The sequence below is a fragment of the Mustela nigripes genome, chromosome 16 (assembly GCF_022355385.1).
Source record: "Mustela nigripes isolate SB6536 chromosome 16, MUSNIG.SB6536, whole genome shotgun sequence".
Lineage (NCBI taxonomy): Eukaryota > Metazoa > Chordata > Mammalia > Carnivora > Mustelidae > Mustela > Mustela nigripes.
Genome location: NC_081572.1, coordinates 25899786 through 25920000, shown reverse-complemented (window position 1 = coordinate 25920000; position 20215 = coordinate 25899786). Strand labels below are relative to the sequence as shown.

Sequence of the window (20215 nt, the reverse complement as noted above, 5' to 3'; positions counted from 1 at the left end):
ATATTTATTCATCTAAGCAAAGCAGTTTCTTTTTTTTTTTTTTTTTTTTTTTTTTTTTTTAATTAAAGGTGTGTGTGTGAGAGAGAGAGAGAGACAGAAAGATAAAGTAGGCAGGGAGACAGGGAGAAGGAGACTTCTCTGCTAAGCAGGGAGCCCGATGCAGGACTCAATCCCAGGACCTGGCATCGCAACTCGAGCCAAAGGCAGCCGCCCAACAGACTGAGCCACCCAGGCACCCCAACCAAGCAGTTTCTTTGAGATGTTACTTTACCTGGATTTCTGTGACTTACCATAACCTTCTTTCTTTTATTTTCAAAACTACACATTCTAGTAGGACTTTACCACCCCCATTTCCACTAAGAATTTCTTTTCTAGAATTTAAGAAACTCTGGGTAAAATTAAAGTACATTAAAAGGGAGGAAGCCGAGCTCTAAAAACAGTTAAACTAATGACATTACACAAACAGCTCTCAAAGTTTGATCAGTACACCAGTAGCAGCGGCTTCTCCTGGGGACTGGTTAGCAGGGCCTGTTCTCACTCGGCCCCCAGCTCTATGGAGTGTCAGAGTTTGGGGATGGGGAGCCATCTGTCTGCTCACACACCCTGCACGGGGTTCTGCTGCGGGTACAGCTAACATCTGACACCCACTGCCAGCAGCTAGGTCGTGTTCTGTTTCATTGCATTTTCTTATTATGTGGTGATTGGTTTGTTGGTTTCAGGTTACAATGCCCTTTTAAGATATGAAGGATTTGAAAATGACCCTGGGCTGGACTTCTGGTGCAATGTCTGTGGCTCTGACATCCATCCAGTTGGCTGGTGTGCAGCCAGTGGAAAGCCTCTTGTCCCTCCTAGAAGTAAGTGGCCTCTTGACCCCTACTGTAATTGAATATTTGTACTTCAATGCAGTGTCACACATAGTAATATTCAAGGGATATCAAAATTACGATAATACTTTTTGGTTTCACATCTTATATGCTCGCAAGATATACTTGTGGTTTTTCTGTTTGTTTTTTGGGTTTTTTTGTTACTCTTCTACAGAACCTTAATACTCTGAATACAGGGGAAATTGTTGTGGTTTGAAAAAATAGTTTATGAAGGAATTCTGCTCTTTGCTAAAGTGTAACTGGTTATTTCTTTTGTTTTAGCTATTCAGCATAAGTATACAAACTGGAAAGCTTTTCTAGTGAAACGACTTACTGGTGCCAAAACACTTCCTCCTGATTTCTCACAGAAGGTAAAGACAGGATCTTAGAAAGGACTGAAGTGTCAATTGAGAGCTCTAAAAAAGGAATAGCCTGAAGTTTTTTTAAGGAATTATTTTAATTTAGTGAGCCAGATGATCTAGCTAAATGTCGAGTGCACTCAGTATTTTTAATGGTACAATATTGAGATTATCTATAGGCCTTTGTCATGAATTCTGAACAGTCTTTGTTTGCTTTTGTTTAAGGTTTCAGAGAGTATGCAGTATCCTTTCAAACCTTGCATGAGAGTAGAAGTGGTTGACAAGAGGCATTTGTGTCGCACGCGAGTGGCAGTGGTGGAAAGTGTAATTGGAGGAAGATTAAGACTAGTGTATGAAGAGAGTGAAGATAGAACAGATGACTTCTGGTGCCATATGCACAGCCCGTTAATCCATCATATCGGTTGGTCTCGAAGCATAGGCCATCGATTCAAAAGATCTGGTAAGCACCTGTCACAGGACCACCTGTTGAAAACATCATTGAGGCTAAATTGTACTACCTGGTTATTTTTTCTCTACAGAATAGCAGAGATCAGAAATAGCATTCTAGTTGTCTGGGCTGCTCATTCTGCCTTAATTAGGGAAGGTTCACACCAGAATAGGAGTGTCCTGACTCCTTTATATTCCTTCCACTTGTTCTCAGTTCAAATATAATGCACTTCTGGTCACAACTACACTTGTTGTCTTAACACTTTTCCTAGCCAGCCCATTTGAAAGATCTAAAGGTAGCCTTTCCCTTTGCATTCAGTTCTAATCAAAAGAACAAGATTAAATGTGGTTAGACTTAATACTAAACACATTAAAGCATACCTCCAAAGTTGTGATTCCCTAACTAGGGAATTACCAGCATTCTGACTGGCTGAATGTATTTAAATAGCACATGTACTCTGAAAAGAGAAAGACTATTAGAAGATATTTTGCACCATAAATGTAGAAGGCATGTATTTCTGCCATGTTTTAGAGTATACATACCTTGTGAGTTTGAAACCTTCAAAGAAACGTGGTTTTTGGTCTTCTCACAAATGCTGACAGATTAGTATGTAACTTTTCCTTGTAGATATTACAAAGAAACAGGATGGACATTTTGATACACCACCACATTTATTTGCTAAGGTAAGAAGTTTTTATAAGAACCCTCATTTGTAAATTAGGTTTGAAAGAGGGTTGTGGGTTTTTTCCTAACATTATGGAAATCACAATTACATCTGTTCACGTAAAAGGAATTAAGACCTTGTGATCCATAGGTGTCACAACTATTGATTATAGTTTTTCTTAAATTCTGTCTATTTGCCTGAGTTCTCTCTATTCTCGAACGGAAGTTTGAGTTATAATATTAGGTAGGTAGGAGAAGGCATTTGGTATTTTCATCTGATAAGTGTTTTCAAATTGGTAATATTTTCATTGTTAGAATGATAATATTTGTAACGGTGGCTGTGCTTTCATGTAATTCTTTAGGTAAAAGAAGTAGACCAGAGTGGGGAATGGTTCAAGGAAGGAATGAAATTGGAAGCTATAGACCCATTAAATCTTTCCACAATATGTGTCGCAACTATTAGAAAGGTAAGACTATAGGTTTACAAATTCAGAAATGCAACTGTAAGAATTGGGTTTAAGGTAATAGGAGAAGGAGGCCCTTAACATATTCATTCGATTCCGGTGCCTGGGTGGCTCAGTTGGTTAAAGCCTCCGCCCCAGGGTCCTGGGATAGAGCACTGCATCGGGCTCTCTGCCCAGCAGGGAGCCTGCTTTCCTCCCTCTCTCTCTGCCTCCCTCTCTGCCTACTTGTGATCTCTGTCTGCCAAATAAATAAACAAAATCTTTAAAAAAAAAAATACTCATTCTGACATAAAAGTATGTATCTTGATCTTCACCAGGGGGAAGGATACTAGTAAAATAAATTTCAGTTTTCATATCAGTGTTTTTTATAGCTTGTCAAGATTTTCATCTTGAGTCTGCTGCCTTTATTTATGGAGCTGTATATCCTGAGTTAGAGAATATTTGAGTTACTTCCTGGTCAAAGCTAATCTAATACAGAATTGTAACAAGGCCAAGTTTATCTTCAGCTTCCTGGTTTTTTTCCTTTTGTGCCCTTTTTCTTCTTTTGATAATACTTTATTTCTTCCTTTGTTCCTCTCTCCTGAAGCTTTGTTTATGAAAGGTTCTAGAAGAGTTGTTCTTGGGGTGCCTGGGTGGTTGTGTCATTAGGTGTCTGCCTTCAGCTTGGGTCATGATCCTAGGGTCCTGGGATCTAGCCCCACGTCGGGCTTCCTCCTGGGTGGGAAGCCTGCTTCTCCCTCTCCCACTTCCCCTGCTTGTGTTCCTGCCCTCACTGTCTCTCTCTCTCTGCCAAATAAGTAAATAAAATATTTTTAAAAAAGAAGACGACTGGTTCTCAATTCAAGTAAGCATAAGAATATGAATACCCTGGGAAACTTAAAAAAAAATAAAAGTGACTAGACCTTTTAAGTGCCTACCCATCCCTGTTCTGATTTCATCAGTCTGCTGGGAGGCCCTAGTATTGACTTTTCTTTTTTTTTTTTTTTTGAGTCCTCAGGTAATTGTCCATTACAGCCATGGTTAAGAAGCACCAATCAGAATCTGCTTTTATAAGAGTATAGCTAGAATTGTTATTTGCATTTCAACCCAATTTAAAGCCTTGAGCCAAAAGAACTAAAAACAGTAATGATTGCTGCCATGTCGCAGGCTCAAGATCACACAGCTAGAGGAGACCTGTTCCAAGCTTTTGTTCTTCTCTTTACATGACTAGTGATCAGAATCATCCAGTATTATTTAGCACCTGGGTGGCTCAGTTGGTTAAGTATCCAACTCATGGTTTCAGACCATGATTTCAAGGTCATGAGATTCAGAGATCATGATCTCTGGGTCACATCAGGCTCCATGCTCAGCATGGAACCTGCTTGAGGTTCTTGGCCTCTGCCCCACGCCCACACGCATGCACTCTCACTCTCAAAATCTTTTTTAAAAAAAGATTACCTTTGGGGCGCCTGGGTGGCTCAGTGAGTTAAGCCGCTGCCTTCGGCTCAGGTCATGATCTCGGGGTCCTGGGATCGAGTCCCGCATCGGGCTCTCTGCTCAGCAGGGAGCCTGCTTCCTCCTCTCTCTCTCTGCCTACTGGTGATCTCTGTCTGTCAAATAAATAAATAAATCTTTAAAAAAAAAAAAAAAGATTACCTTTAAAAATAAATAAATATATAAATAAATAAATAATAGATTTCCATGACCTACTCCAGACTACTCAGTCAGAATCACAAGAAGTATTACACACAATAATGTATTTGTTTAAAATAGATACAGTTCTTGGGGCGCCTGGGTGGCTCAGTGGGTTAAGCCTCTGCCTTCGGCTCAGGTCATGATCCCAGGGTCCTGGGATCGAGCCCCGCAGTGGGCTCTCTGCTCAGCAGGGAGCCTGCCTCCACCTCTGTCTCTGCCTGCCTCTCTGCCCACTTGTGATCTCTGTCTGCCAAATAAATAAATAAAATCTTTAAAAAAAAAAAATACAGTTCTCTAGGTGATTCTGTTAGTCAGGTTTGGGACCCAGTGCCACTGTACCATGCTCTGTTGGGTGAAATGAGAATGAAGTGTCCAATGAGTATAGCATCAGACTTCACTCAGGAATTGCTTAGTTAATACTCGGTGTGCTAGGTTTGGTCTGGACTCTAAAAAGCTTACAGTCTTGTAAAATAAGGTAAGATACATGAAGAGAAGTTTGTTTGAGGATCTACTCTGACTTAAGAAAGGTACACAGTACTGATGAAATTCAAATAAAGGAGAGATCACATAGTCTCAGAGGAATCAGGGAAAGCTCTATAGAAGAGGTGCAAACATCACCTTGAGCGTTAGGAAAAACAGCCCTGCAGAGATGCAGGGAGGAAACCGTTGTGGAAAGAGGATGTGCCCAAAAGCATCAAGATAGGAAAGCACAGGCTGGGTTTGGAAGAGACAGGTCATTCACACGGTACACATCAAACAAGTTGCACTGAGGTGCGCCTGGGTGGATGAGTAGGTTAAGCGTCCGACTCGATTCTGGCTCAGGTCGTGATCCTCAGGATCATGAGATCAAGGCTCATGTTAGGCTCCACAAGCGGAGCCTGCTTAAGATTCTCCCTTTCCCTCTGTTCCTCCCCTCCCCTGTGAACGTGCTGCTCTGCCTGCCCCCTCCCCCAAAAATACAGGTTGTGCTGAGTATTCCGGCCAAAGCTTCTGTTTCATAAGGAACAGAAACCCACTCAAGTTAGCTTTAGGAAAGTTACCCTGAGGCCAGGGCAGTCTCATAGATGTGCAAGAATGCAGGATGAGAACCGGAAAGCCGTAAACCCAGTGCAATTCTCTCCACCTCTCAGGGCCTCTGTCCCACCTTTCTCTGCTCTTTCACTTTTGTGGGTGGCTTCTGCCCACTCAGTCTCCGTGTGTGGCTGCTGGCTCCACTCCCTGTGACGGGCTTCCAGCTCCAGCTCCAGCCCATGACTTGACAGCAGTTCGATCCTAATCCCCAGAGAGAGTCTAGCTGAGCCCAGCCTCTGGCTTGGTCCTCTAAGGTTAGATACTAGTCCCCACTCTGGTCAGCTGTAGTTAGAAAACGGGAAAGGAATCCTATGGGAGTGAGGGTAGACCTTTCCAAAGGTGTAGGCAAGGTTGTTAAACTCAAAGAGGAAGTTCACTGGGTACATATCCAACATAGTAGAAACAACTAGGAAAAAGGGCACTTTGGGATAGAAACTAAAAGATAATGTGGAACCAGGAGAGGCAGGCTTTGTTTTGGTTTTTCTTTTTTTTAAGATTTTATTTATTTATTTGAGAGAGGGATAGGCATGAGCTGGCGGGGGAGCGGGGGTGCCATGGCCTTGGGAGACAGAGAAGAAGGCTCTGCATTGAACAGGGAGCTCAGTGCAGGGCTCGATCCCAGGATGCTGGGATCATGACCTGAGCTGAAGGCAGACACTTAAGCAACTGAGGCACCCAGTCATGCAGGCTTTGAATATGTGGTCAGGCCCTCTGAGCTTTCTCTGTTGAACAGCTCTGTTGGAAGAGCTTCCTGATGTGAACAGAGGTCATACCAATGAAATGTTAAGCTGTGTAAGACGGGAACTGGCAAAGAGGAAGGCTGAAAGCAGTTCTCATACCGTGTAGTGGAAAGAGAGTTGATGGCACAGATAGAAGAACTAACTTTAGGAGGAGTCATGGGACCTGGTGCTTGCTCACCTTTAAAGCTGGCTTTGACACCCTGCATGGACTCTCAGAGGGTGTGTTTGGCACACAGGGAAAAGGCGGGACTAAGACACTGCAAGGGACACAAACTTCCAGCCGACCTGGAGAGGAGTTGTGGGCGTGGAGGTTGATTACTGAAACAATGTGTGTAGGTGACATCGCCAAAACAGAAAAGGTCCAAGATCAGAAATGTAAGGGTTGGAGGTAAAAGGACACCACCAACAGGAACAGGTAGTAGACTGTAATGTAATGTGAGTCTGGGAGAAAACGTTTCAGAAAGTTGAGAGTAGTCAGAAGGTGTAGGAATACTTCAGGGACACTGAGGTTTGAGGAGGGTGCGAGTTAGAGGAAAGGTACTTGGTCACCCTCTGGTCAGACTTGGTCACTGGTGATTTTAGCATTTTAGTAGGATCAGGACAGATCAGACTGCAAAGACACATAGTATATACCTACAAGTGGGTATCTAGGTGAAGTGTCTAGGAGTTCATCTTACTATTCTTGTACCTTTTCCGTGTTTCAAAACAAAGTATCTTTAATAGCTTAAGTGTAATGGAAATTGGGAGACATTAGAAGATAAGAAATAGTGTTTTTGGAGCAAAGTACCAGCAGTAATAGGACAAGATGGAAAAGTTTGTCTTGCAGTGTAGGGTACCACGTCTTAAAAGAGAGGTGCAAAAAAAGGAATATGGGGGGGCACCTGGGTGGCTCAGTGGGTTAAGCCGCTGCCTTCGGCTCAGGTCATGATCTCAGGGTCCTGGGATCGAGCCCCGCATCGGGCTCTCTGCTCAGCGGGGAGCCTGCTTCCTTCTCTCTCTCTCTCTGCCTGCCTGTCAGTGTACTTGTAATTTCTCTCTGTCAAATAAATAAATAAAATCTTGTAAAAAAAAAAAAAAAAAGGAATATGGGAACCCTTGCACAGGGTGACCTTAGTTTCTGTTAGAAAGGAACATGGGTGTGTGTAGCATAAGAGAGTTAAAGCAGAGGCTTGACGAAGCTGGAAAAGGTTTGGGAAAACTCCTCTGTGTGCTAAATCAGAAGAAAGAAGTAAAGTTAAGATGAATGGGACCTCAAAGCTCACTGAGACAGGACAGTTAAATTGGAGACGAACACTCAGCCCTGTTTCATGGGGCCACAGCAGCCAGCACTTTAGCCACTGGCAAAGGCACAATTTGTCCTAGACCTCTGAAGTCACTTCTGTGTAACCCTGCTTTTGTTCTGGTACATACTGCAATCTACAGAGGTTTTTCATTATCATTTCAGTTAGTAATATAATTCAGTGAAGAAGCGTTTTTCACTTTGAAGAGACCATTATGTAATAGATTTTCCTTTCTTTTAGAATGTCAGTTTAAAGGGTTGCTTTTATAATAGTAGTACCTAATTTCACATACTTGGAATTCTCTTAATTTGAAAGGTGCTGGCTGATGGATTCCTGATGATTGGGATCGATGGCTCAGAAGCAGCAGATGGATCTGACTGGTTCTGTTATCATGCAACCTCCCCTTCTATTTTCCCTGTTGGTTTCTGTGAAATTAACATGATTGAACTTACTCCACCTAGAGGTACTTCATCCTAATATGTACACTGGGTCTTCATCCTTGCCTTCTTTTTACATAGTATCTATTGACATCATTTAACCCAGCCCTGGATTTGGTGCTGTGTGAACCTATGATACGTGCACATATGTAGATAAACATGCATATACACAAGAGGTGTGGGGTGCTCTGAAAATATAAAGCACTGTATTCTAGCTAGCTTTCATAAATTATATTAGTTTGAATTTTTCCTGAACATCTATACATTTTATAATATGAATTGGTATTCTCCAAGCCCTATTGAGATGATGAGATAGGTAATTGCACACATAAACTTTTGTTAAAAATAGCTACAGGCTAAAGCCTTTGAGGGAAAGCAAGTTTCCATCTTTAGAGTATCATGTGACTCTAAAAAAAAAGAGGCATACCCTTAAATATCTCTCAAGGCTTAACCACTGTCTTTCCTAATTTCAGTATCAGAGCCTTGGGTTTTTCTCTTAAGAAAAGAAGGGGGGGGACTAAAACAGAGGTCTGTAAAAATAGTATTTCCCCAACCAATTTTCTTTCTTGGAAAGACAGAAAAGTATCACTGTGAAGGATGAAATGTTAGATTGTCCTAAGTCTAGGATTTTAAATGCAAAATTCTGGAACTCTTGTGGTAGACAGGAGAGAGACACTTTTGAATTAGGTGAGAAGGTGTACCTATGTCTGTCTAGAAACGAAAGAAAATCCTTATAACATGGAGGAATGGTTGCATTTGAATATATTAGAGCAAGAGTTTATTATATAATCTAAAATCTGAGCTCTCTGTATACTAAGTTAACTTTATATCTACATTTTAATCTTTCGCTAATTTTAAATGAACTGCTAGTTAAATGAGGTGTGTTTTTCAGGTTACACAAAACTTCCTTTTAAATGGTTTGACTACCTCAGGGAAACTGGCTCCATTGCAGCACCAGTAAAACTATTTAATAAGGTAAGTTGAAATAATGGCCTAATAATTATGTGGAGTTTTTTTGATGCCTCGCAAATGCAAATCACTGTTGATCAAAGTGTCTTTGATTAACAAATATACAGTAATAAAACAATATATTTTCTTTACCTAGGATATGAAGCTCATTTTCAAAGTTGGCTTCATTTTTAATCCGAGTAAAATAGAAATGAATACTTTTTCCAACTAGTTTCTTATGTAACTTCACCTTCATGTGTTTTATTTTTTAATTTTTAAATTTTTTTATTAACATATAATGGCTTATTCACCTTCATATGTTTTAATAATTAAAGAATTTTTTAGGGTTTTTTTGTTTATTTAAATTGGGTTATTTGGTTACGTTGCTTTTTTTTTTACCCCCCTCTTTCTTGGTGATAGTGGACTCGTGCTGCCTTCTTTTCACCAGTGGTAATGCTTTGCTTCTTCTATGTCAGGATGTTCCAAATCACGGATTTCGTGTAGGAATGAAATTAGAAGCAGTAGATCTCATGGAGCCACGGTTAATATGTGTAGCCACAGTAACTCGAATTATTCATCGTCTCTTGAGGATACACTTTGACGGATGGGAAGAAGAGTACGATCAGTGGGTAGACTGTGAGTCCCCTGACCTCTATCCTGTAGGGTGGTGTCAGTTAACTGGATATCAGCTACAGCCTCCGGCTTCACAGTGTAAGTTGGTATACAGAAAAGGTGTCCTTTTGTAAAAATCAGCAATTCTCCAGAGGACTGTTTCACATAAGTCATCTTGTGAGCTCACAGGACAAGAATATACCTTTGTCTGATTGGTTGCCAGGTAAGATCTTAAGACGGAACAACGCTATCACTCAGACCATGGGTACCACCGCAGTGTGAACCCAGTAACCAGTTACATAATGACTCTAGACAGAAACACCAGAGTAAGAGCAGCCGCCCAATGCAGCTGGACTTGTGTTAACGAGTTTGAAATGATAGGCTACAGTGTATTTTACAAAATAAGTGTTTACTGAATCAGTAATGGAATCTGTCTGGTATCATGGGTTTTACAGGAACACGCACCCTTATTTTCTAAGCATCATGTACTTTTATAAGCATAATGGTTTTGGTAAATATAATTCGTCTAAGTTGTATCTAGAGATGTGAGCTCGGAGTGCTTATCTGGTACCAATTTTCCCTTTTATTTTTCAGCGTCAAGAGAAAGCCAATCAGGTTCTTCAAAACAGAAGAAAAAGGCTAAGTCCCAGCAATACAAAGGACATAAGAAAAGTGGGTCACCACATGGTGTTTATATACATTTCCTAAGCTGTTAACCAGTTGGGGTCACAGCATTCTCACACAGAAACTAACATCCCTTGTGAGAGCCGGTGACTGTGCATTATGTATTTTGCTTAAAGGTGCAGTATGCCATAAAAGGCAAACCTCAGTAATGAGAAACACTTCTATTTTAGTGGGCAGGAAAAATGATCACCGTAATATTTTAAAACATGTATGGTGAAGAAGAGAGCACAAATAGTTCTCGAAATAATATGTAAACCTACTGAAAATTAATTTTTTTAATCTTTTTTGTAAAACTTTAAAAAGGGAAGCACTTGATATTTACAGTGACTTAGAGCCTACGAAGCCCATCCTTACAAATCAAAACTCTCCTTCTAGAATAAGATTTTATAAGAAATTCAAGTTGGTGGCTAGCAAAGGCCTAAAAATTTTTTTCTAAATATGCTTTCTGTATTATTTTTTACCTTACGATGAGTGGTTATTGGCATTAATAGTCAAATTAATATAGACTATATTGATAGCCCTTAATTTTTACTCTTTTAACATCTTTTCTCCCCCCACATAGGAAGCCACAGGTTTTTCTCTTCATGACACTCCTCATGGACTGTTTCATTCTGAGATAAGATTATTTTTATATAAAGATACTTTCAAAAGCAAAGAGTACATTTAAGGGTTAAAACTAAAACATATTTTTCCAGCTGACTTGCCATATGTTCAGATAAGTTTTAATCTGTCTCATTAACCACCAAGAGACTGAGCAGCATGAAGAATGAAACATACCCTTACTTTCTGATTACAGTCACTTGTTTTATAGTTGCTGTTTTTTTTTCCCACTGGGGGACAAAAAATTTCTACCAGCCACTACCATGGTGCTCTCGTGTCCTTCCAGCATGAAATTATGTCCACCTCAACACTGATAACCTCCAGGCCTTTCTCTCACTCTTTCTTTTATATCAAAGATATAGGCCTCCCGTTTGTCCAGTTGCTTTTCCCACTAGCTGCTTGTCAGGTTCGATACTCATCTGAAAGAACTCTAGAGAACATTGCCAGGCAGGCAGATCGAAGCAAACCCCATGCCTCCGGAAACAAGGAGGAAGAATTCACATGGAGACTTTGTCAGTGGACTAACCGTAGCACGCATGGTCACTGAGCTTTCTATGAGGTTGGATAGCACAGGCTGTGTTAGCCCACCTTTTCACTTTCTGTTGGGCAAGACCGAGATTCAGAATTTTCTTTCCAAGATGTTGAATTAAGAACATTTATTATTACATGACATATTTTTTAGAAATAATTTCTGAGCATTGAGTACACATGCCTCCCTTACATTCACATGTCTCCCTCGGTGTGACTTTTGTGGGTTTGTGTCCACCTTAAGGGGTTTAACGATTTTGAATTAATTGGGCCAGGGACATGGGAAGAAGTACGAAACTAAAGAAATGATAGTATCAATATGCCAGTTTATAGGGACATTTAATGGTACCACATTTCTTGATAAGCTGGGGAAATGAATTTATGTGTAAATATACCGTGTTCTTTAACTGTAATGTTTTGTAAGGGCTCTTAATATTATGGCATCATCTCGTGCCTTTAAATCGTCCTTTGGGCATAGGAAGGAAAAGGACAGTAAGCCCACAGTCCCTTATTAGAAACCCTTGGGACCAGATGTGTTTTGGAATTCAGAATTCTTCAGATTTCAGGAAAGTACAGCGTAGCATATATTACATAACACCCCTTCCAGACTCTGGCACATTTTCTGGAAGCAAAATATATGTAAATGTTTACATTAAATGGGCCAAATAAAGATTAAAAAGAGTATCACCAAGTGAGGTCTGGTTTTGTTGCCAGAGTTTTATAAGAAAACTGAATTTTGGAATTGAGGTTAAGGAATTCCAGTGCCATATGAGTGAAGAAGCAGCGGTCTTCATTGTAACTCCCTGTTTCCTTTATTGTTTTTGTATAGCTCACCAGGTAGTTCATTAGACATTTTTCCTGCAAAACTTGACTTGTCCAAATAGGAAAGAATTTGGGGTCCATAAATGTAATTTAACCATTGCATGCAGTATCATTAGCAGATCAGCCACAGACTCTTCTCTTTTTAAGTTTGCTTACAGATTATTGTATTCGGGCTCTTTGGTTTCATCTTCTGGCTCCTCAGTCTTTTTGTACTCAAAATCATCCATTGGTGTGTTCTTTGGTAGTGTTGCTTTTTGTTTGGTTGTTTTGCGTTTTGTTTTGTTTTGTTTTAGCAGAAATAGTTGATTGGCTTCATTGTTCTAGCTTGTTTTGCAGTGATCTGTGTTCATGCTACAAAGGGATAATCATTGACCAGTGCTCTTAAATAACGATAGTGTTCTGCCAAGAGAATCAGATAGACAGTTGCGTGCGTGTGTCTGTCCAATATGAAAAGCCTTATTTTTTTCAAGGTTTGGTAATTCTAGAGCTGGAAACCCAGCACACTAATTTCTGAACCATCTTTAGGGGACTGTTAGAAGCAGTAGAGAGCTGGAGATCCTCCTTGGAGTTTTACCTCTGAGTGTGTCATACATTAGGAAAAGTCTAAATGATTTGCTGCATGTGATTTTGGTTCGGCAGTTGAGAGTTGAATGTATACTCACACCTGGCTTTAGTCTCCAGACCATTTTACAGAAGAATACTGTCTGACTTAGATTTATCTTTTAGTCCTGATTTCGTGAAGCATAATTTCTGATTGCTCTTGCTTTGATTGTTCATATACTCTGGAAGAAAACAGATACAATTTATAGTCCCAGAGATATGTAAGTATCCTTCAGCTTTCAGCCTGACTAACGCAATATGTTGGCTCAGTATTTGCAAAGTTTAGAATATTTTTTGCTGGTGAAAGCATTGTATAAATCTTCAAAGGCTTATATTTGCTTATGAAACTATGACCAAAAGGTGTTTCAAAAGAAATTAGATTGCTTAAGTACTTGCAGGCAACAAGCTTTAAATTTTAGAAATCCTTTTTAGAGTAAGAATTGTGTTTTCTAAAAGACTGGATTGTAATCCGAAAGATAGGAGAGCACATTTCATATCAGTAAATCCTGCCACCTAGATAATACATTGATTCAGCCATTCAATTCTCCCCAAAAGCCAATCCTTTCACCTTATATGGCATTGAAATGTACCCAACAAGTGGGGTTTTAAAACTTTCTCTCTCTCCCATTGGATTTTCAGCCTCCTTCAAGGTAAAATTTTCTTGAAGGAAGTTAGCCTGCTGTTCTCTACACCGAATGTTCTAGGTGGTTCATTTTGCTTTGTTGTATTTTATTTCATTTTATTTTTTTAAGATTATGTTTTTAAGTAAAAAAACTTAAACTGCGAGTTCAGCCCCACATGCGGCCTGAACTCACAGCCCCGAGGTCAAGAGTCGTAGTGTGCTCCACGGACTGTACCAGCCAGGTGCCCCACTTCGTTGTATTTTAAGTTGATGTTAAGAGTCGGGAGCCAGGATCCCCAGGCTCTCAGAGACCAGAAGTAATCTCCCCCATCATTCACCCTGAGAATACACCCCCACAGGTACACACCCTCACAGTCCTTGTTTCCAGAAATACAGACCTTGCATAGTCGGTTCTCTTTCCAGAGTATCCTATGCAACACAGTCTTTCCTAGTTATAATGCACTTTTCTTACCACACATGTAAGTAAAAGCTTACTTTAGTTTGACTTGATATTTAGAGAGGAAGATGCCAGTTGGGAAGAAGCCTGTCAGTTTGTCGAGCCTGCCCATGACAGGTGGGGTGCGGAGGAGCTTCTCTGGTGACGAAGAGTTGACTCCTCCTCCATATCGAACCCTTCCAGCACAGACAGCCCCAGAGGCCTTCCCACCTCCCAGCACTAGCCGAGAGTTCAGTCCCAGCCTCAAAACAGGTAATAGTCCCCTCCGCACCACAGGTACTACAGGGGTTGAAAGTCTGGGCAGGGCGGTGGGAGACAAAGCATGGTCCGGCATGACAGATGCTGACTCATTAAATTTTTCTTTTTTTTTTTTTTCAACTAAAAACTTCATCTTCACTAGTCCTTGGGAGTCACTTCACTGAAGTTGAATCATCAGGGAGGGATTTTTATTTTCTTTTAAACCACTTCTTGAGCCTCACATGAAGGTAAAGCTCATCGTTTCAGTTGGTGGAATTGTGAGACAACTTGTACTGTTCCATGGTTTCATTAAAATAGTTGAACATTTTCCATTGCAGAATTCCATGTGGTGTGACCTGTGGGAGAAGGACACCATGAGGGATCAGCCTGATTAATCAGACTCAAAGATGAGGCTTTTCGTCTCTCACTCACTAGGAAGGATGTGTTTTGTGTTCCTGTGGAATTTGGGGTCTGGTGGTAACACTGTGACCGCCACTAGTTGAATAACATGAACTTGGACCTAAATTCTTGTATAATTTTGGTGTTGAATTTGAGTAAAATTTATTCCCATAACTTTATGTTTCTGCATTTACACCGATTCAGTAAGTGACATTTAATTTGAATTTAATTGATCTGGCCAAGCTAGTACATTGTAAGGAAAACTGCAAAAGGTTTAGCCCTTCGTAGTTGTTGAGAGCAAATGTGTTTATCATAGAGTGCCTGAGAGGCTTCAATTGCTTGTGATGAACTTCAGGAGTGAGTCGGTAGAGACAGCTTCGTTGCCTGAGTCCTTACAGGCCTTGGCATGTGTTCTGCTGTATCCTACCTGTTGCTACTCCGTGGTTTTATTCAGTCAGCGGTCTTCACAATGTATGTGTGTTGAAAACCCTGATGGGACTTGATACCTAGCTCTGTTTTCTTCTTCTTCCTCTGTTTGATAATGCCTTTATGTCTGAAGTTTTTTGGGGTTTTGGCTTTTGTGGGGTGTTTTTGGCTTTTTTTTTGTGGGTGTGGATTTTGGTTTTGTTTTATTTTGTGGGAGGAGTTGGGGTGGGGGGGGCTTTTGCCTTTTGTTGTTTAGCTTTTGCCTCCCTACCAATGTATTGGGTCATCTTCATCCTTCCTAGTCTGTCTCTCTGAAGATCACTCTGATATCCTTACATCTAGAGGAAATTACTATGCCTTTTTTGTATTTAAAAAAATAGACTAGGACTGCAAACTTAAGTTTATCTGCTCCTCAGTGGAAAAACGTTCAAAGTCTAAAGAACATTTCAGTTTCTCTTGTTTGTCTCTCTGACTTTGTTTTTGTACTTGTTATTTATGACATACTCTTCTTTAATATAAGTCATTAACTATAGATATTGTGAGCTCTGAATATGTTTGAATTTTTATTGGGTGTTAGGTGTTTTCTTTAAGCATTGGACTAACTTAGGTGTGTGTCAGGTTCTGTGAGAGGTTACTGATTCATGTAAAATAGAACTTCTAGGATTGGCAAGACCCTAGAACTCAGAGTAGACGCCTGGGATGGAAACCAGGGGGTCTCCTACTTGATGCCCTTCTTCCACCAGTGTCTGTAGTGCCACCTCAGCTGGGGGCACATCTCTTGGGACATGGTGTGATCTTTCTCTGCTGAAAGTGTGTGGGGACTACATTCCCTGTCTTAATTACCTGAAAGCTGTAGTTTGATTAGCCACTGAGACTTTATTATTTCTGGACTATCCTAGCTAGGAAAATATGATTTCCATTAGCTTATCTCTTGAGATGTTAGTGAGTAGAGCCCACAAAGTGACTTCCTTTTAAAAAATGGCACTTGGGAGATGCACTTGCATGGAAGTTGGCATCTGGCCACAGGGTCTATTTTATTTCATCCATCATTCATTGAGAATAACGCCTGGAAAAGAGAAATGATTAGCCTGAAGACACCAGACAGGCTTTATTTTAGGTTCCATGAAAACAGTGAAACTTTGCATGAAAGCATTCTACATCTGAGTGAACGGTTTCACCTTTATCTTAAGTTACTTTATTTTAAGCACATTGTTTCCATATTTTAACATGTATAGAAGCATAATCCAGAAATTCATTGTTAATAGTAAATGCAAATAGTTTCAGAACTGTTTAGAATCTCAGCTTACCTTTCTTACATTTCAAAAAAACAAAAAACAAAGTAACATCGGTTTGAATGGAACGTGTTTGGTCTTGAAGCACCCAAGTTCTTTTCTCATTCATGTAGCCATCTGACCATCCTATAATAAGATACTGTTTCAACCAACCTTTTATCGTGGGTACTGCACCTTTAATGAACTTGGGGTTTTTCTTTCCTATGTGTTTATTTTCACAGCATTGTTCAAATGTCCTTAACAATTAATGTGTGTTGGTTAGATTTAAAAGATAACTAGTATATACTTGATACTCTCCATAAAAGTATTTTTAATTTTTTTTTTTTACAAAGAAAAGAACTACACAGTCTTGTTTGCTTTGAGTTTCAGCAGTCTGATTCGTGTTTGTTTTGTTGTTATTCTAGGCATAGTGTATTCACTTTTCTGTCTTTGGGCTATGAAGTTTCTTAACACCATTACCAAAACAAGTACCAAAGTAAAATGAAATGAATTGACATCTCTCAAAAGAGTATTATTTAAATTATTGAGTAAGGTGTCAAAGACCTTAAGATTTCTTTTTAAAGTAACCTCTACAGCCACTGTGGGGCTTGAACTCACAACACTGAGATCAAGAGTCGCATGTTCTGCGGACTGAGCCGGCCAGGCACCCCAGAAACCAGTATTTTTGGAACTAACCTTTTATAACTAAGATTAGGACGGAAAACATTTTTCTATGACTATACTGTTTAACTCTAAAAGTGTAACCATTTTAGGGCACCTGGGGGGCTCAGTTGGTCAAGTGTCTGCCTTTGGCTCAGGTCATGATCCCAGGGTCCTGGGATGGAGTCCCACATCGGGCTCCCTGCTCTGCAGTGGGTCTTCTCCCTCTCCCCCTCGCTTGTGGGTACATGAGCCGCGCTCTCACTCTTTCTCGGAAAAATAAGTAAAATCTTTAAAAATAAAAACGTAAAATTGTAACCATTTTAATATGGTTCCACATGGTGACACTGTCTAGTTAGTACTTCATGAAAACTTAGCTCACTATTTATCTAAATACTCTGAGTCCTAATTCTTCTCATAAATTGAACTTTTTTCTATATAAGCAGTTCCCAGTTTACATCCCGTGTATGTGCTCATCCCGTCTTTCCAATCACAATGGAAAGATCCACAGTGGAAGAAACAAGAAGTCTGCACTTTTTATTTGGAGCTCGTGCCTGCAGGCGGCAGACGGCTGCTCTCAGGGAGCATGAGCTCACCAGCACGAGCAGGGGCCACATGCAGTGCATCCACATCTGTGCCACATCTGTGGCAGGCACCGTGGCAGAGGGAGGCTCGGGCTGCCCAGCTACAGAACACAGCAGCCAAAGAGTTCCCACCGATCACAGCCCCTGGAGATGGCTGGCCTCCCTGTGCCAAGTCTGCCTGCTTTCCCAGGTCTTAGGTGAAACCTCTTGTCTCAGAGCAGTCAGTCCAATTCAAAAGAACCATGGGACACAGGCCAGGGAGCAGGAAGGACACGGTTTGTGACCTCTGATGGAACACATCTGTGTGCTGAAGAAATTGGAAAAGGAAACTAGCCCTGCTCACCACGGGATTAGATTCCAATCAGCGTCACTGTTACCATGCTGGATCACCTATCCTTTCAATTATTTGGAATTTGACCAGTCAGTTTTGGTTAAACAGTAACATTTTTAAGAAACCTGGACACGTCTCTGAGAGGTTGGTAGTTAGATAATTTTTTATTTAAAAAGTAGGGACATAGATAGGAAAATCTCAGAATTAAACAGCCTGAAGTTTTTGCCCAAGGCTACTGCTGGGCCCCCCAAAGAAGAAATTTCTCTTCCTCATCATCTTTGCCCTCCCTCCTGTCCCTAAGGATTCTGACTAACTAGCATGACTTCAGTGGCTGCAAAGAAATCTAAGCCCCACTGAAAATATTAGAAACTGAGAAACTGGAGAAGGAAAAAAAACGAAGGAAACTAGAAAATAGTTGTCCACAGAAGACCCCCTGATATATGACCTGTTTATAAATTGAGGACTGCCTATACTGTTGGGTTTGTGCTCAGTGGGTAAAACATGCTATTCTTAATCTCAGGGTCAAGAGTTCAAGCCCCCGTGGGGTGTGGAACCTACTTAAAATTTGGGGAAAAAAAGGGAAAAAGGAGGTCCTCAGATAAGGACTCCGGCAGTACTGCCATCAGGTGATGCCATTGGCAGTGTTCACTGTTCTGCACCAGTGATTTTCTCATTGCCAATGTCAGACAAGTTTCGTTTTGCCTAAAATGATTATTCAATTTTTCCAGTGATTTTAGTTTTAATACAGGTGATCTAATATCAGTTATCATTTGTTTTTATAAATATGTAAATTACATATATACATAATACCCATCTTATAGATGATAGAAATCTTTGTTTTATTTATAAGTACTATTTTAATATTATCAAATTTATATCTTTTTTTCTGCAGGGAGTCTTTTTAGTAAAGGTACTCCTTGGAAATAATAAGACTGCATTGAAGTCCTATTTATTGGGTTGTTACTCATTTTAAATATTATAATTCAGAATAATGTGAGAAATATATCATTGTTGTATAGACCTTGACATAAAAGTGAATACTACACTGTAAGAGAAATTCTAATTGTTCTTGCCAAATTAGTGCCATGATCTTGACCATTTCATTGAAGATGTCTGTCGTGCAGTATCTTACAGTTCCTTTATGGAACTTTCCTTAACTGCTGATATACTTTGAAAATTGAAATGAATTAAATGTTCCTACTTTGGGGGGTTAATTTTTAGAGCTATTGAAGACATGTAAAGTTAGTGGAACCTGAAGACTGAAAGTAATCTGCATTTTCTAGAAAGGCTTAATAACATCGCATACGTTTATCCCTTTCATGCAGTGACTACATTGCAGCTGAAGGAGGAGTTGATAGACGGAGAGGATTATAATTTCCTCCAAGGAGCATCTGATCAGGAAAGCAATGGCTCTGCCAACTTCTACATCAAACAAGAGCCCTGAGAGGGCTCCAAAACTGAGGGCGGGAGGGGAAGAATTTTACACAGGACTGATTTATAATCCCTCAAGCTGTACAGCGGGACTATTCTACTGGGACATTTTGCTAAACATAGAAAATTTCAGTTCCAGATTTTTCAGGTGGGTGGGGAAACTATTTTAGTCGTGGGGGGAAATTTTTCAATTTATAAAGATGGACAATTTTTGTGTTGTATTTGAAGCTTTTGAAAGAATTTTGTAATATTTTCCAAGTTTGGATTTATGTGCATTGTTAACAACTGAAATTCTAACTTTTTGGTAAGATTAAAGTTTAGGTAGCAGGATTGAAGGAAATGATTTAAGAAGGATATAGTTGTAAATGCAAATGAACTGTCATTACAAATGAACCTTTTTTGGTACCTGTTGGGAAATTTTTGGGATTTTAGAAGTTAGGCCAGTCACATCTCCAGCTTCCTTTGCTGCAGAAATATGCAACTGAGCCCCCCTCTCGTGGAGGGTTCATCACCACATAGATCATGGAAGGGGAATTAAATCCGCTTGGTGGCATTTTGTTGTAGCCCATTTTAAATGTTTGTACAGAAATGTTTTTCATTCTGTGAAAATTTATTTGGAGTTCTATATGAAACTGGAAGAACTCTGATACTTTTATATGTTCTCTTTTAATTAAAAAATGATTAACATTATCCTAACACTAAAGTGTTAAACTGGAATGGTTGACCAGATGAACAGGATCTCAGTGTACACGTTGAGGGGTTGGGGAAAGTATAATATTGTCCTTCGTTCATTTTCTTTTCCTTACTAAAGACACCCCACAAGAGGGATTCTGATCAGTTCTCTGCCATTTCCCTCCTTCTGTTAGATAATATAACCACACCCCAAAACAGATGTTCTTCTGTATAACCAGTAGAATCAAATCAAAAGTTGTTTAAAGCCAAAAATCAGTTTAGAATTCAAAATCATTCCAGCTCTGCTTTTAACTATCCTGGCTTTGTTTAAA

General features: G+C 40.0%; 1 protein-coding gene across 6 annotated transcripts in view; it reads left to right on the top strand.

Moving 5' to 3' along the window:
• MBTD1 (mbt domain containing 1) overlaps nt 1-20215 on the top strand; it is a 68856-nt gene extending 48641 nt beyond the window's left edge. For 4 of the 6 annotated variants that reach the window (XM_059381154.1, XM_059381151.1, XM_059381150.1 and 1 more), the window contains 11 exons: nt 720-854; nt 1146-1234; nt 1448-1682; nt 2298-2353; nt 2696-2800; nt 7878-8025; nt 8892-8974; nt 9424-9658; nt 10154-10231; nt 14056-14124; nt 19106-20215. In XM_059381154.1, coding sequence (XP_059237137.1) covers nt 720-854; nt 1146-1234; nt 1448-1682; nt 2298-2353; nt 2696-2800; nt 7878-8025; nt 8892-8974; nt 9424-9658; nt 10154-10231; nt 14056-14124; nt 19106-19224 — 1352 coding nt within the window. In that variant the 3' untranslated portion in view covers nt 19225-20215. The remainder of the gene's footprint in view (nt 1-719; nt 855-1145; nt 1235-1447; nt 1683-2297; nt 2354-2695; nt 2801-7877; nt 8026-8891; nt 8975-9423; nt 9659-10153; nt 10232-14055; nt 14125-19105) is intronic. The other 2 variants (XM_059381155.1, XM_059381152.1) reach the window with 1 other exon arrangement.